This window comes from Drosophila obscura, unplaced genomic scaffold (genome assembly GCF_018151105.1).
Source record: "Drosophila obscura isolate BZ-5 IFL unplaced genomic scaffold, ASM1815110v1 contig_186, whole genome shotgun sequence".
Taxonomy (NCBI): domain Eukaryota; kingdom Metazoa; phylum Arthropoda; class Insecta; order Diptera; family Drosophilidae; genus Drosophila; species Drosophila obscura.
In genome coordinates this window covers 11,260,846-11,279,344 of record NW_024542774.1, presented here as the reverse complement: position 1 = coordinate 11,279,344, position 18,499 = coordinate 11,260,846, and the positions used below count along the sequence as shown (strand labels likewise).

Here is an 18,499-nt window from a genome sequence, read left to right as displayed (position 1 = left end):
ATAGCTGTAGATATGCGGATTATTTGCCCGATGCCGATGATTAGTTTCAGTTGCGTTGGGGCTGGTCATCGGCCATCGCTTGGCTTACTCATAAAAGGTCGCTGACGGACAAGAAATAATATTTATATTCCCCCCAGGTGGAGGCAGGCGGAGGGCACTTTGGCGTTATTCTATTTATTACCTTTTGGGGGTGTCTGCTGCCAAATTGCTTGGGGACCCTGCTAATGGAATTTTAACCGCCCAACGAGGGGCAGGAGCAGGACAGGACACGGCACGAGTACCGCCCCACCGACAAGTGACAATGGCTTATTTATAGAATGCTAATTGGGTCAGTTGTCTGGCTGACAGGCTGTAAGAACACCTTTCGCTGCCAGAGCCCTGGACTGGCCTTCATTTTTGTCCATTGGAAATTTGAAAAATGAAAATGAATCTCTACTGAGTTGTTGATTCCCATCGAAGATCTTCAGGAGACCCCTGCCCCTGTTCATATTATTTTTTACTCGTATTTCTAATCCATTGAGCAAGATCTGCTTTTGTTTTCTTGGGTTCCCGTTTCGATATTTTCGCTTTCGCGTGCTGTCATCGTCGCTTGAATTTCCGCGAATGTGGGCGCCTGTGTTTTGGGCCTTTGTCTCTTTGTCATTGTCAGATTTTGTAATACATCAAAATAGACTTAAAGTCTGTTCAATTTGGCAGCATGATGCACTGCGATAAATGAATTGTTTTGTCTTTTGCCGCTGCGAGTGCTCACTGTAGTCGGGGGATGCGTGGGCCGCTGACAGTTTTAACTGACACCAATTCCAATTCCAATTCTCGTTTTTTTGTATTTGCAATTCCAAAAAGGTTCGGTTCGGTTCGGTTCGCTTGGGCGAGTGGGTTCGTTCGTTCATTTATTAATTAATCATTAAGCAAACTGTTGCCACACACCACACACCACAGCAACATCATGCAAATTTCAGCCCCGCGCTGCTGCAGTAATTGGCGACTTTTGTGAGGCACTGTGAGCGGATGTGGGCTTTGCCACTCTTCGGCTTGGGGAAGGTCAAGTGACCTGCGACGCCACGCCACGCCACGCCCCCCCCTCGATTTCCAGAGTGGGCAGCCAGTGCCACTCGTGTGGAATAAGAATAGAGAGAGAGCCCACAGCCCAGAGGCCCCGACAGTTGCACAGCGGTTCTTGAACAGCGAACAGGTCTGGCGGCCTTCAAATGCGGCATAGGCGAGTGCGAGTACGAGCACGAGTACGAGTATTCTGTATAGACTCGTTACGAGACAAGCTACTAGAATCGGATACTCGTATTCCTTCGATGGATTAGGCAAAGCCGAGCCAAAGCCTTGAGTTCGTTTGCTCAACCCAGGGGGCGGTCAACGCTGCGTATGATTAATGGACAGTGAAAAGGGCTGCAGCACTGCAACGCTTTTCCAAATAGAAAATGATGTCAGTACCTGTGGCAGATAGCGCTAAGCCCTTGTATTGTGTGGCATTGGTGGGAGTTGATATACGACTACGAGTGCCAGTGCCAGTGCGAGTAATACAAGCAATCAAAGTACAAATCTGCCAACAGGCAGCCACGAGTGCCGCACAAATCGGAACGGAGCAGAGAGAACAGAATATCAAGTATACGGGTTTATTTTTTAGACATTTTTGAATTAAATAAATTCGTAACTATGCCCGTATAAACAAAAATCGTATCCCAGAAGGAGGGCGACTGGTATACGTGTACTCTCTCTATGCCGATCTATCGATTGATTGGTCTTATCCCCCCAGACTTTATTTATATAACCTCGCATCTGATAAGCAGCCAGTCGGCTCTTTCGCATGCCAATCTGCTGTTTGGTCTAATCGCCCAAAGACGTTGACTGCCATCGGTTGGGAGCGTGCTGTTGGCCACGGGCTTATCAGACCAGGCCAGACCCCATCCCAATACCCCTTCCGCTTGCAAACAAATCACACCAACAATCGACACTCTGTGAGACGCACAAAATTGATTACACAACTCTCGGCAGTCGGTTGGCACTCGGCACTTGGCACTTGGCACTTCAATTAGAGGCGTTTGGCCGCTGCCATTGCCACTGCCACAATTGGGGTCTCCAGCCACGCTTTTCTTTGGGGCCTAAACTGGGACTGAGCCAGACAAATCATCGTCGCTTAATAAGCCGCTCTCTGGCATGGCTCAAAATTTGTCTGTGCACTTATATAATAACTATTAATTTCTGTCTTTAATTGTGCACCAATAAAATGTTTAAAAAGCTGTCCCTGTGTGTAGGGGCAAAGTCTGCCACGAGGGCATAGAATTCAGTCGAGTTTAGCCCTGTGGTTGCATGGCATATTCCCATCCTTGTTGCCCCCCACCCACACACGATAAACAAAACATTTTATTACCTGTTCAAATAATTGGGTAGCAGCCGAAAATAGCCGCAGATGTTTCAATTCAATTGAGAAATTCCACGCGTTGTTTGCTCTACTGATTGTTGTTTACTGCTCGTTGTAAACAAGTATGTTTCAGGTTTTATTTTTTTTTTAATATTTTCAACTTCAAAGAAACACACACACACACACACGCACAAAAATGCACTCTGCCTAATGACTTCTCTCTCGCGATGTTCTGCGATGTATTTCTTGGTGCTTTTCCGTTAATATTTGATTAACAAGATTTGCGATTTACGATTGAGTTGAGTGTTGCGTACTGGCAATCAGTAACAGTCACAGCGACAGCGACAGCGACGACAATTCAATTAGTGGTGCAATAACCGGCGTACGAAATTGTTTCACCTGTACAGGTGGAGCGGCGCGCACAGAATGAATTGAATCAAGTGGGACAGCAAATGGAAAATACGTACAGACCCGACACACACACACAAAGAAATCGAAATCGAAATCCACGAAAACGAAAACGAAACGAAGCGAACGAAACCCCCCAGCCGAGTGTTAACACAACACAACGAACTCAAATCGAATCACACAAAATACTGAACTGAACTGAACTCAACTCAACTGAACCGAGCACCAAAGCACCAGGCGCACAACACTCAGCGACAGGGGGCCTATTGGCCTATGGTTTGCGTCGCGTCGCACTCTTAGCCAGGTTGCCAAATCGCTGCGGTCGGATTTGGCTGCAGGTGTCTGCACGGGGCAGCTAACAGAGCTCGCTGTCTGTCTGTCAGGGGTTAAGCTAACCCAAACCCAAGCCCAATGGAACTGGCCTGGCTAACGTGGAAGGGACACCAGTCCTAAGACGGTTTGTTGCTTAGATTTGTACAGGTTTCAGTACAGCAAAGTACCTTAATACAGAAGCACAGTGGAACGATACTCATTACGAATCCTACCTACAAAAAGTGTAGTTCGAAAGCTTTCAATCGTGCATCTCAGCCACTGTGCAGCGACCCGTGGTCTAGCATTTATTTATGCACAGAAAAATTTATGCTGAAATGCGCAGATATATGAACATAGTACATAGTACATGTGTACATACATACATATGTATGTAAGTTCTGTTATTGTTGCTGGTAGTTTGTTGTTGTGGGAGTTGTCATAACAACAATATGAATAAAAAGCTATCCCATACCCATTCCCATTCCCATTCCCATTCCTGTGCTGTTCTTATTTTTATTCCCATTTTGCCACAGAAAACGCGTAGAACATTTGTGGTCGATTTTCGCTTTGCATGGAGCCGCATGAGTTGCCGTAGAAAGTCGTCGGCGTTAATTAGCACTTGGTGCGGCTTGTGTTAGTATTACCCACAATTATATAAACATTATCCAGTTATTCAGTTGGGCGGGATGGCAAGCCCAGCGAACAAACAAACAAACAAAGCCCGTTTCACAAGCAACAAAATCTGAATATTCGTATGTGCTCGTATTGGGCCTATGTGTGGCTTTATCTCGCGCTCATTGTATCTGCATCTGCAGCTGTGTTCGTAGCTGTAGCTCTGGTGGTGGTGGTGGTGGCTTCAACAAACCGAAAAGCCAAAAGCCCCATCTAATTATGCACATACGAAACGAGCCAGCTAACGAGCCAACTTTGCCTAACGGTCTGCCTAACATTCCCACCACAACTGCAGGGTACTTGCTGGGTCTTTTCCTTTTTTCGTAACTCGCTCCTAACAATTCCCAATTACACATCCAAGGAATGCGAATGCTATTCTATTGATGTTTCGTACCTTCAGTCCAGATTTAAGTCTACCCCAACCAGTATTTGATTGCCATGGACCCTCAGAGGACCCTCAGAGGACCCTCAGAGTTCCGGCAGCCAACCTTTGGGGAGGGCAATCAAACCCCATCCCGCTCCCAGCTGGGAATTCATCAGAAGATGAACCAGATGACGAAGAAAGCTGCAATGTGGCAGGCAATTGCCAGAGTTCGGGCCAAGGGCAATTTCATAATCCCACATTCCGCGCCTGAATGATTTAATGTATCCCCACGCTGCGGCACATAAAACAAACAATAAAGCAACCATCGAGCTCTGTGCAAGGATGTGTGCGAGTATGCAGAGCATGGTATGGAAGCAATTAGGCAACATAACTCACCGGCAACATTTGCGGGCTCGTGGCCATCGTTTCCGGGGCTCGAAATGGGCGTGGAGGTGGCGGGACAGGGCCCGTGCCTCCCATGTGATCTGCCGATGTTGCCCTCCGGCAGTGACAATGGACCATCGCCACTCGCATCCAACTCCAGCTCCAGCGGCGGCGAGTTTTCCCGCACACACGACATCAGGCCGGAAGACATGCTGGAACGAAACAACGAAAACCAAAAAAAAGGTTTGTTAATAATTTTGCCATCAGCTAAAATGTAACAAATGTATTTGGATGGTATATTTCGGATGGATGTCTTCCGCGATAGTTCAGCTACAGTTTCGAGGGGCTGGAGAACTTTCACGTCACTCACTTGCCCTGACACCCCGCTAATGGACCCCGCCCTGACAGGAAAATGTCATATTGCATTTGCGATAAAAGCCACACAAAACTGACAGCAGCTGAACGTTCGAAAGAGGTGCCATTGCTGTCTTTAGCTTAAATTTGAAGTAAATTAAATTATTGTCGCCATTCTTTGAGTCCACACTAAGTTGTGGCCCTGGGAATGCCTCGGCTAACATCAGTCCTTGCTTGAACTATAAATTAATCCTCACAGACTCCATTTGGACGCCACATGATGAATACTAGTGTGTGTGTGTGTGTGTGTGTGTGTTAATCGGCTGTGGGACCCACAACCCACTCGATCAATGAATCAACCCATAAATAAATGTCATCAGGCCCAGACCAAGGCCCTGGCCAAACAAGAGCCAAATGCATTTACCATTTGTGCAGTAAATTCGCATTAAATTGAATGAAAGGAGCTGTGGCTGCAGCGGGGCGGGGCGGGGCGGCGGGGCGGCCAAAGGCAAAAGGCATTTCAAGGAAAACTATTTTCAAATAGGAATTTGTCTTCTCTGCTGAACTCTGTGGCCTGTTGCCTGTTGCCGATGTGAATGCTGCTGCCTTTGCCTTTGGCTCGTATTGTTTCTGGCTTCTATCGGCGCCAGACGAACGGGACGTGAGTAATGGGTCTGAACGGAGATGATTCATGCCAAGTTCGGGGATGCCGAATTGCCACAGACGCTGCAATATGTACTCGTATTTATATTCATTTAATGTGCACTTTCATCCAATCAACAAGACTTTAGGCAAGGCATTCTGTGGCCAACCAGAAGTCTTTAATTGTTAAATTTATGTTTTATTTCAGCTTAAATGTATTTTCTCTTTTTTCTTGGCACTGAGACTGCCAATTCGCACCACCTTTACCCTGCCAGCAGCACTAGCAGCAAAATAAACAGGCATTATCCATCATTAACAGCAGCCACATCGGCCTGGTCCTGTCTGTCCAGCTGCAGAGCAATTGCCACAGATTTTGGTAGACATAATTCCGTTTTGTTACCATATAGCAACAGCAAATAAAAAATATTGCTGGAATTTAAGTAAGTGTCATGCCCGTACTCCCATCTAAAAAAAAATCCAACACACTTTTCGTTGCATACTTTTGGGCACTACACTCGTGTAAAGTGCATGTAGTAGTCGTGTAAAAAGTACACTTGAAGGCGTGCCTGTAATTAATTGCTATTATGATTAATTCACACTTATTTCCGTGAAATATTAGTGGGAAAGCAGGAAAGCCGAATGCAAATTTAAAGCTGATCCTGTTTGATAAACTGGCTTGGCAAGGGCGGGCGATTAACGCTTCAGAAAGCCTCTGCACTTAACCCAATTAACGCAGTTAACCCACTCCGTTAGGGGAGTAGTCCAAATACTGCGTCAGGCTGGCAGCTGACCCTCTTTTGAGGTAGCTGGGTAGCTGCATGTGTGCCCAAAGTATTTATGGACTAATTAGTGCAGCCAACCCAACCCCAACCTCTTCACACATGCCCCCTTGAGCGCCACACCACCCCCCTGCCAACCCGCATGCGAATGGCAGTTTACGAATTTTTTGCGCATCGAAATGGAAACTGCAGCCTGATTCTGAGCTGATTCGTGCCGTGTCGACACTTGTGGGTGCAGCCACCCATGGGAGGAGGGAGAATGACGATGGGGATGTGAATGTGAATGTGGATGATGCTGATTGGCACGACAAATGAGCAACACAATCCACACACAAGTGGAACATTTTCATTTCGTTTTAGCGTTGATTAATTAATTAAATGGAATGACTGCCTGCCGGGGGGGTCTGGCTCTAGCTCTGGCTCTGGATGGGAAGAGAAATAAATACTGTTTGGCATTGAACTTGGGGGAATGCCAAGGCTGAGTTCATTACGGTCTGCAGTTAATTGAGCTGGAAGTGTGTGTGTGGGAAATTAGTAGGCTAGCTGTACTTGATGATTCAGCGATCTGTAGAATAAACTCCACACGAAAGCCCAAAGAAAATCTCACGCCCAGCAAAAGGCGCCCCCGAAATGGAGATGTAGTCTAACATTTTGGCCACAATGCAGCATACGAGGGTGTCTGTATCGGTATTGGCTTCGGCATCTGCGGACGAGTGCGGATATCTCAATGGGAAAATCTAACAAATTAACTTTGACTTTCATTTGCATTTTGACGATGAGCACACACACTCTCCTCTCACCGCGCGATTGGCAGAGTGGGCAAACATTGAGAGGGGGAAAATAGAAAAGCCAGTCGAATCTTTGCACACCCTTTCAATGCGTTTCAGTCGCGAGACTACAACTCCAGGAGAGGATCCTTCACCTATTCACATGGATCATTTCAACAGAACGTTGCCGCAATTGGAATACCCTCTGAAAGAGTATCCATAGCCAAAACCCAAACGAAAACCAACTAACAATGAGCAGAGGCAGAGGCAGAGGCAGCCACAGCCACAGCAAACATTATAATTACGAGCCCAAACCTGGGCTCCATTGCGGTGTATAATTGCAGTTGGCCATTACGCGAATTTGCCAACTTAATTGCGAGTATGCTGGCTGGGGGCCAGGCGTGAGGCCAGACAATGGGCCGGGAAAGCCTCTCCTCCGGGGAGCTTCATCTGCATCGCCAGCGCAGCGCGAACTTGAAGCGAGCAGCGGAATTCTCGATGCCGATTATGGCCTCAGAGAGCAAACACTTGTTAGCGACAGCTCAGCACAATATGGCTCTAAAGAGCTGGACAAATTGAAAAGGAAAGTGCCCCTGACCGGAAAGCGAAGACGGACAGACGGACAGACGGAAAACGAAAACGAAAGCCAAATAAACTCGGAGAAGAAACTGCATGCTCATCGCACATAACACCGCAATTCCGACTCCGACTACAACTACAACTACGACTACGACACTGCGACTTTTGGCTTACGCGTATTACCGCACTGAATGGAGCTGTCTGCCATTAATTTTTATGACCAACACTTCGCAGGCTTTGACTTTGAACAATACACGGATTGGGGGCGTTGATTTAGTGAAGGTCGCTGCGAAATTCGAATTGTGAAAATGCCAAACTCAAACTGAAGTTAGACACTTGAAAGTGCAGCGCAAATGGTACTCAAAAGTGCATGTGGAAAATCTTATTGCATGCAAATTTGCAAATTGATTCAAACAAAATTTGCCACACTTTCCTTGTCGATTTTAATGGCTTTTTTCCTTTGTGCGATTTCCGTCAGTTTTAGTGCGGATTTTAATTGAAATATTTGGCAGGGGGTAGGGTACTGAATTTGCTTTCCTATTACTCATTTGCTTGCTTGGGGATGGGGATGGGCATGTGTCATTCCATATGCACTTCAATTCAATCTACATGGATGTACAATGATTTGTTTCAGTTTCAGCGGACTGAACTGCGAAAAGGTCACACAATATTTACCAAATGGGCGTGTACCACTGATAGTAGCATAATATTTACCTCTGTTTGCATTTACACACAAGTGTGGGAACTATTTGTTAGTTTATTGGTTAATTTTGCAGATAAAAATGACACTTAACATTGAAATACAAAATTAACTCCAATATCCAATAAGTATTTGTGCGAATACCTAAGTCTAGGCTATACAGCCCCATAATAATGGGGTTTTTCTATAGGTATTGTAGACAGTTACAGAAACGTAGAAACCGATTGGCAAACGAGCGGATAAATCGAGCGACTGACTGCTAATCGGAAATACATTTACTTAGTGGAGTCTGGTGGGTGGGGGGGGTGCACAATTAAAGCAGACCCAAGACTGCTCTCATTTACGATTCCCCCTCCTTGGCTCCCTTGCTCGGCCCTTGTTGATTCAATTCCAGTTTTCACTCCATTTGACACAAATGTTTTCGTTTCGCTCGGAACGAGGAACTTTGCACCCGAAGCCCCCCTCTCCGCCACACTCCCCACCTCGACCACTCTTATCAATCAATCTTTATGTGATGGATGATAGATGGGAGAGCGAAGAAAATCAATAGGAAAGGGCAGCGAATTGTGATAAGAGGGGCGCCGCATGATGACGATGATGATGATGGGGATGGGGATGGGGATGGGAATGACGCAGCGGTTGCTGCTGATTCAGATATTTCACCGCAAATTGGCTGAGGCTCCGGAGGCTCCCCTCCGATGTTGTTGATTTCACGGCGTCATTTTAATTGACAGACTGCCAGATGGGTCTGGTCTGGTCTGGTCTGGCCTGGCTTTGGGTCTGATGCTCCCGTTTAGGGGGTACCTACCGCGTATCATCGATGCTGGCATCCAAGTCCGAACACGATGCCATTGCGGGGGATCTTTTGGACAGATGTCTCTCTGCCTCACTGAACAGTATTTCTTCCTACATAAGTAGATTTACTAAAACAACACACACTCGCTCCCAATGCTTCGAGAATTATCCGCGATGCCCGCAACTTGTGGCTGCTGGCGAAAACAGGAAACAACGGGGCTTTTGGGGGTTCCTTATCTGGCAGGCATCGCAGCAGCGGCAGCGGCAGCGGCAGTGCAACATTTGATGCGAGTCTGTGCGTCTGTCTTCCCCTTCGTGCGTGTCCAAGGTCAAGGAGCGCAACTGCGAGGGAGCTCTCGCTCGCTCTCTCTCTCTCTCCTCCTTCCTTTCTCTCGGAGATGAGCAACAAAGCTGCGGCAACAGAACACTCCGCACCACACGAATAGCAACGAAATTGGGCAAGTTATCAAATCGGAAAAATGCAAAGCTGATTTGACTGTTTTCTCTGCCTCTTTCGTAGAATTAAATCCGTTGTGCTTGTATATATTTGCATAATGTTAATCAACATGTTTTATCAGCTTCGTGGACTTGATGTCCCAGACTAGATTCAAATGAAAATGAAAACACCAGCGAAGAAAATAAAACAATTTAATGTTGCCATCCAAATGTTGCCCAGGATACGATGCGGCTGTCCTGTCCTCTCTTTTCCCTCTGCGCAGGCTCCATTTGCACTCACAGAAACCAAAAGTGAAGCATACACAGCCTGACCTAGTCAACGAAATCGTCCGAGGGGAGGTCGCACTGTCAGCGAATAACCAAATAAGGCAAAAGGAACCGGCATGACTGACTTCCTTCCCCCCACCAGCGCAGCACAGAGGCACGGGCAGGGGCACGGGCATGGGCAGATCTGGAAAGCTGCCAATTGAAGTAAATTTCCCAGCTACCGACTACTCGACTCTCACCGTTTCCGGACTTCCTAACTCAATTCCCTTTCAAGGCAGCCGTTAAAGCGAGCCAGGCTATGAGGGAGGCAGCCACTGAGGACACAACAAGGTTGTTCGACATCTGGAAATCAGTCTGTGCTATGCATAGCCAAATGCTTAGCACTATTGAGAGCATCCGAAATGGATTAATCGCGCTGGAGCATACGGTTCATACAGCTGGGCCTTCAAGGTCGCTCCCCGCAGAAGGTCTGCAGCTGAAAGCATACATTCTATGTACATATTTATGTACATTGTATGCATGTTTATTGTAATCAGAATAAAAGCCCAAGACGGAGCTCACATTACCATAACAACAGAGTCGTCGCCCGGAGTATCTCGCTAGCTACAGATGGTGTTACATTCATATTTGTACATACATATGTATGTATATATACTCAGCAATAATATATACATACATACACACATAATATTCATTAATATACTTAATTGAAAATTAATTATGAATCATAGCATGAAAATACACACAGAAATTCACAGAATAATATTCAAATAAAATATGGGCGAGTTCTTAAACATTTTCTTTAAGTGTTTTAAAGGTCGTACATTTTACGAGTCGAGTAATGGAGCACGTGTGGTCTGGCACTGCGAATTTTGAGGGCTTCCTTGGGCGCACATAAACATAAATTTACTCAACGCCCGAAACAAACAGACGGGGAAAAGCCTGAAATGGTTCCCTCTGGATAAACAAAGAAATAAAGAAGTTCCTCAGGGTGAGTCCATTAGGTTACAACAAACAGCGTACAGCAAAGCACTGCCAACAATAATTACAAAAGAATTATCAAAAATAAAAGCCAAAGGGCCTGCCCTGCCTCTGCCTGCTTTCAGTCGATTTCCTGCAGATCAAAGCGAATTATGATTATTGTTCGCTGCTGAGCTCCGACTCCCCGAGTGTTTTTCCATCTCAATTTTGTGGCTGAACTTACCTGAGGAGATTTCTTCAAGTTAAAATATTAAATTACTTAAGCGAGATCTCTCGTCTGCTGGTCTGTTGTCTTCTGATGTTAATCGAATCGTTCGATTCGTCGTTCCATGGTTCGAAGTTCCTTGAGTTGCTGATCTGAAAACAAGCACAACAAAAAACACACATATTTAGTTATATTTATTTCAGTTTGGGTAGGAGGAGAGGAGTGATGTAATCCCAAGTGTATGGACCACAAGGTTGAATCAGCTGTTCTCGAAGGGGAACAAACATGTGCGGCGCATGTGGCCCACACAGTGGAGCAATGCCAGGCACAAGTTTTGTCAGCCAAGCCAAGTGAATGCAGTAAATACTGCTGCTAGGGGAAATCAATCAATACATTAGCCAGGAGGTCATTGGCCCAAAAAGCGAATGTGAACCCCGTGAACTCCTCAGACATAATCAGCTATCTCCTGGCTCAGTTTCAGCTTCAATTTCCCGATTTACAGGCCCATTGGCAAGTGATAAAGACGAAAAGTCGACCGTAAATCTTGATTATCCCCAGGCACTACAATGAAATGGCATAAAGACCCAGCAAGCCCCAGCGCATTACGTAAGTTTGAATACCAAAACCAAAAACAAAACAAAAAAAACAGACTTCATTTTGTCACGTTTCAGCCGAGCCAAGCCCGTGGCCCAAAGAATTTTAGCATTGGGCTAGGCTGCTTTCCCTCCCCCTGGATATCCTCCTTAACCCCTTAAATTTGCATATCCATATCGCATATCATGCGGTGTATTGAAAGCTTCTGCCCCATTATAAGTATATGAGGCCATCCAAGGACTGGCTCCTGATGTGATGTGGTGGGATGTGTGCGTGTTCCCAGCTGATTTGCATAGAAATGGGCCGGCAAAAATGTCGATGGCCCTCCGACAGGGGGACAGGGCGCAGAGGGGCTTTAACTTACGAAAGTAAAACTCGCCTGCAACAGAAAGGCTCGCAAAGGGGTAGAAAAATAAATGCAATTAAATGGGGCTCACTGCAGGTGAGATGTAAGTGAAAGAAAGTATTGGGGTATAGAAGTAGAACCTACCCACCCTCAGTTAGATTTATTTATAGTCGATTCAAATCTGAGTCAACGTTAAAAACATAAAATCTGGCAAGATACAAATTTGGTTGAGGTTACGCAGCTATTTCCAAGAATGCAGTACGAACTATTGAATTTATGCTGTTTGTTCTCTTTTGTTTTTAATTTTGTATTTTATCGCGAACGCGAATATGGTGGCCGCAATGACCGGATACGTTCAGTTAAGTTAAGATTTTCTTTTTGTTTTTATGATTTTACATCGACAGACGGACACGAAGTGACGCATGTCCTTTATGGTTTTCCTTAGTGCCGCGAAATACTTTTGATTCCTCTCCCAGCTAAAGACACGTGTCGATGCACGATGCCCGGAAAAAATCAATTTACGAGAGTACGTCCTGCACTTACGACTTAACCACCAGTATCTGATCAATGCGGCAATATAGCCTGCGATCAAACCCCAGTCATCCATGCGATGATTTAACCAAAAAAAAAAGATACAAATTTTGTATTACAAAAACACAGATTAAAACAGAGAACATAAAAGATTTATTTTACATCAAATGAAATATTTAAAACCGTGGCAGCCGGGCAAACCGAGAGAGTCAGTCGTCTTATCGTCATCATCAATCGCTGAACACGTAAATAAAAGCTGAGCTGGAAAAACGAAATGTTGATCTGATTTCTACGCACTTTCAGGCAGCATCAAGTGTGCAACAGCAACAGCTGGCCACAACAACAGCAGCAGCAGCAGCCGCACTGCAGCCGCACTGCACTTTACCACTGGTGGAGAGATGGTGAGATTTTTATGCAAATAGCGAACAGATCGTCTTGGTGCTGGCCCAGGCACAGGCAGAGGCCCAGTGGCTTAGAACGGCTGGAAAACTTTCACTGCCCACACACGGCCGCAGTCGCGTAGGGCCGCAGGCCTTTCTGGTTATCTAATTGGTTTGTCCGCGTAAGCGCATCCGAAGATTAATTGCAGTGGGGGGGGAGAAAGATCTCTTCGTGCAGCACTCACAATGGGTCCAAAACAAAACAATGATGAAAAGTAAAAGTTTGTTTTCGGAAATCGAACAAAGCAGCGAATGGATGATGAATCCATGAATAAATTAACAGAGAGCTCTGCGTAGCTCGATCCGAACTTGGTTGGGATTCTGAACGGGTTTTGGGCGGCTCGTGTTATTCATTTTATGCACTCGGAAATTCGTTTTTTAACTGCCCCCTTCTGTAGCCATAAGTCTTAATTGAATTTCGTATTTCAATTCAGTTCGTTTTCTCCCCAATTTGTTGTGATGCCAGCCAGCCAGCCAAGAACATTCCAAAAACCTAGGCCCCAAAAATAAACAAAAAGAAAAACTAGAAACGAAAACGCAAGTGAGTCGCGAATTCCAGACTGGCGACGATTCCAAGGAATGCAGAACACAGCGCCACAGAAATGGGAATATTCCCGACCATTATAAAATAAAATAATTATAATGCCAACGATTTTACACGTTCGCAGCCAACGAAAGGAAAACTCGAATGCAAAAAGAAGAAAAAACTATGCACGTATGCGGGGCTTTAATACACTTATAAAGGTGGACATCACAGTCACAATTAAATGAAAGCAGAATGCAATTGATTTTGTTGAATTTATTTGATGTACCTTGGAGGCTCTCTTGGGCGGACAGCCAGCGCTGAAGCATCGGTCTGTATACCACAATAAATGTATGTATCTAATTTAGATACTTTCAGCATCCGCTAATGTGCTCAGCCGCTGCTAGTGTGCAGGATGCCACGACTGAGAACTAGCAGCCAGGAAAAGGAAAAGTGCGAGTTTTCCTTTTGCTGGCTGCTGCTCAGTTTTTGCCGCAGATTTGTATGCTGTACGAGTATGTAGGTCAGTTCAGACGATGGGTTACTGAACTCCCCGTCCGGCGGCCAAATGTATTTATGGAGAATTTGTCACATACCAACAAACTTGTACTCGCACTCGCACTCACACTCGCCCTCGTAATATTGCGGGGCCACAAATGAGAGAACTGTGAGACAGTCAGCGAACAAAATTCACTTCAGTGTGTGTGTGTGGGGGAGGGCGAAACTTCAATGCCAAAGCTGTCCGACTCGTCCGTCCCCAGGTGGAATACGCAATCAGAAGTAATGTTTTATGCGCATGAAAAAGTAAAACTTAACAAGAAACTAAAAACTGAAAAACTGTGGAAAACTGTGGAAAACCACACGACCACAACGTGAGAGGAGAGCCACAAAATCCACCTTAATTTTAATAATACGAGTATCTGATCTGTGTGGGGTGAGGAAACACCACTGGGCTTTTGTTATCCACAGCATCCATGGGGTACGGGTACGGGTACGGGTACGGGTTTGGGTACTGAAAGACATCTTCAAATGGGGCCGTTTATTTGTATCGAACTTCAAAACTGTCTGGATTCGTTTAATATGCAGTTCTTGGGATGGTCTGCCCTGCCTCAAGTGTGCTCCCAGAAGACTTTCAAGTTTCGTTCCAAATATCGACAAAGTCATCATCATCATCATCGATGGGGAGGGGGGGTGAACACGACGAGACGAGGCACAAAATTAACATTTTCTACTTCTCCTCTACTTATTCCACTCATTCCGCCTCCCTTGCTCAGTCTACGCCGCCGTCTGCCTCTCTCTTTCCATCGTGCTTGGCTGAGTTTGGTTTTGGGTTTGGGTCCCCATCCCCCGTCCCCGTGCATCTTAAAAAAACCGAACAGAACTTGCCACTTCAGCGGGGGTCGGTCTGGCACGGCACAACAAATGGTTGGAAGAGAGCTGTTCAATAAAACAGAGCCAGAGAGAGAGAGAGAGAGAGGCCAGGCAGATTCTTCATCTCATTTCACTTACTTTACGGGCTGCCAGCAACTCCCAGCACGAGAACTCGTTTCTGTTAATTGTTGCGTTAATTTATATTCTCTGCAGCCCCAAAAACAAAATATAAAAAAATAGTAAGAATTACATGGCCTGGGCCCCTCACTTACTGTTGCCACACTTAATATGCTCTGATTGTGTTGAAAATATGATTCTTGGGCTGATTCAAAAGTAGCTCGCAAGAGCGTTAGGGGAACGATCCTCCCATTCAGTCTTTAGTCGGGAAAACAACTCAAGAGAAAACTGTCCCCCAGAATTGAATCATCGAGCAATACAGAACCGATTAAATCGAATACTTTAAAAGGCTGAAGAACTCTTCGAGCAACCCACTCGCCAAGACCAGTTAGTCATAGTTTTGCTGGCCGTTAGTCATTCACCTGGACCGGACCGGACCGCACATGCTCGTAAAGATGGCAGCGAGCGAGCATGGGGAACAAAGGAACATCGTTGGAGCGATGCCGGTGCTCGTCTTGGGGCCATGATCCATAGCCGCGATCTCTGCATCGAATAACATAACCGATGAGCCATCAAATAGAATATCGTAAGGCCTGGCCTGCCCAATCGACAATGAAACGAGTCTGAACAAGCTGTGGAAAGACTCACGGGGGCCTGTGGGGCTCACGGTCGATCAGGCCAGAGCAAGTCCCAAAGTCAATGGGGCATGAACAAGAGCGAACAAGCGGAAGCAGCCCGAACCGAACCGAACCGCACCAAATCAACAACAAAATCGATCGCTGCGGCAGGGGAGCGGAGCGGAGCGGAGCCGCCGAAGGGTTCCTGCCGCAGGAACCTGTTTACAAAATCAATGGCAAGGGGGCACTGACCTCAGCGGAGGCTCGAAATATTGTTGTTAATTCATTTGCCATTGCGGTGGGTCAGTGGAGAGTCATGGCGAGAGTGAGGCGTAATATCCTTTTGACTCACCAATTAAGATAAACTAAATTTTAATTTTAATTCAAATATTAATACAAGATAAGATTGATTTGCCTACCTGCGCTTGTTTTGGATTGGATTTCGATATGCATAAGCATGGGATGCAGGGGATTCAATAGCACAGAAACAAGGAAAAGCCAATCAATGTAAAGCTAATGAAAATCAGCAAACAATAGCTGAGGGGGTAGTGGGAACCAGAGAAGGGGAAAAGCGAATTCCTAAGCCCGAACGAACGCTTGAGCAATTTGCAAGCATGCTGAAAATGAAATTCAATTGCGAAATTAAATTTCATTGGATTTAATTGTTGCAATAATCGGATCGAGCAACGAAACAAACAAGCCTGGCCTGGCCTGGCCTGGCCAAATCAAACCCGACCCGTCTAATCGGAGCCGTCGAAGCGTTAAATCCGATGAAATGACTTCTGAGCATTCTCGTCCAATGTCGATGGGATCTCATTTCACTTTTGTATTATTCTATCAAAGGGTGTGGTCCGGTCCAGTCCAGCCCGGATGCTGTCCGTCCGCGATAAAAATCCATTTCATGAATGAGGCACATACACACATACATAAGTAATTATATGTACATATGTGTAGATATGCAGGTCTTATCAGCTGTGGGTCAATGAATTCAATTCATCCCACACCACACATTCAAAGGCCGCCTCTTGACCGTTTCCTTTAAGTTTCGAAGCTGATAAGCTCCAAAAAAAAAAAAAAAAAAAAAAGGAAAGTGAATTCCCAATGAATCTCTAATGAATCTTTTGTGAAGAAAGCAACAAAACACTTTGGCTTTGGTTTTTGGGGGAATCTTGGTAACTAATTAGTCTTTTATGTATTATAATTTATTAAAGAGCTAAGAGGAGGCCCATTAACTGTGATCCCAAACAAAGAATTTGAAAGTGATATTGTTAGCTGGAATCTTTTGACTTGTGATTCAATATATTAAACGAATATCATATCCATTTCATCTAAAAAGGTTTTCAATTTCCATTCCCTGAATTTCCATTCTTTGACAGCTTGAAATAATTGGGATAATCTTCTAGAATTTCTTCGGCATGTACCTTAGCTTACTGAGATTTAATGTTAACATGGTGCTAGATTTATGTACCTTGAATGCACACCCTAACACCCAGCTAATAACTCTAGGAGTGAACATAATAATGACTTTGTCCCAAATGGAAACAGAAGGTGCTCGGTACATATCCGCTAATAGCGCACAAATTATAAAAGAAAAGCATCAAAAAGATTGGCCAACATTAATGGCTAATCGTTTTAACCTTCTGAAAAAGTGTCTCTCCTCCCGGACACAGAGCCGGACATGATCTTGGCAAAGTTGGAAGTGCAAAAGATTAGAGCGGCCGGCAGAAGGTTTTTTTTCTGTCGCTTTTCTTCTTTGCCCTAATGAAAGTTGTCCGGAGGGGGGCTCCGTCTCTGCTAGCGGGACAAGAAGACGACAATTTTTCAACATTAACCCAAATAGAAGTAAAGCAGCCGATTAAAAATAAAAACCGAACCGAACGAAAAACCCACAACAAAGCAAAGCAAGGCAAAGCAAAAATAGAGGTCGAATGTGTGCCATTGTGTCGATTGAATATTTGATTTTATTCGTCCGAATCTCTGAGACCGAAACGAAACCTTGTAATTATGCAGAAGAAAGAACGGTTAAAAGAGAAACACTCTCCCACTCCCACTCCCCTCTCCCACTCTACCACTCTCACGTGCTGCTACCTGCAATCGCCGCTTGACGAAACCTGTTGATTCCAATGGATATATTGTAAGTTACATACATACATATGTACATACATATGTGCATACATATGTGCGCAGAGGTTCTTCTGCTATTGGACTGTAATTGGACATGCAAAGCACGTGCAAACTGTACAGTGTACACATCGCTCCCTACCCCTCTAGACAAAACCCTTCACTACTTCACTGAATGACGTAGTGAATGTACATTGTGTATTATTGCTGTTGCTATACCCTTGCAGTGGGTAGTAAGAATGCTCCCAGCTGATTCCCAGATTCCAACCTGCAGACATGTCCGATTAGATCGACTAGACTTAAAGACTCTTGCAAAATGCTGTTTAATATGTTTTTTACATGTTTACATATTTATTTCCAACCTGTCATCAGAGGGTGGTACTCCAAGCTGCTAGAGTATGCACAGCTTCGGTGCCATGAGCTAGCATTTATTTGTTGTGGCTATTGCACAGTCAGTCGTCTCGTCATTTGTTCTCTTGGCTGGGTTTATGTTTGCCACCGTGAAGGTCTTCTTTACTGGCTCGTCATCGTCATCGTTCTGGTTTAAGCATTAGACGATTGTCAGATACATACATACTAATGCATATATGTACATACTCGTAAGTGTAGGTATATTTGTGGGCTTGCAAGTAGCATAACAATTTGTATGTGTGTCATTGTGGCAATTGATTTGAATCGCGTGCATGCAACCAGATAAGCCATCGTGACTGGTGTGAATATGGAATACTTGATATGTATTTATGTATATCGCCTTTTATGCCTTGTTACTGTTACGTGGCATGCGCCCAGAATGGCTAATG

General features: G+C 45.2%; 1 protein-coding gene across 1 annotated transcript in view; it reads right to left on the bottom strand.

The window, feature by feature from the left end:
* The window catches only part of LOC111074906 (myb-like protein A), a 34,780-nt gene that overhangs the window by 11,046 nt on the left and 5,235 nt on the right, over window positions 1–18,499 (bottom strand). The window contains exons 2-3 of the mRNA XM_022367887.2: window positions 11,058–11,191; window positions 4,527–4,726 (exon numbers count right to left, since the gene is read on the bottom strand). Of these exons, the coding sequence (XP_022223579.2) occupies window positions 4,527–4,725 (199 nt within the window). The 5' untranslated portion in view covers window position 4,726; window positions 11,058–11,191. The remainder of the gene's footprint in view (window positions 1–4,526; window positions 4,727–11,057; window positions 11,192–18,499) is intronic.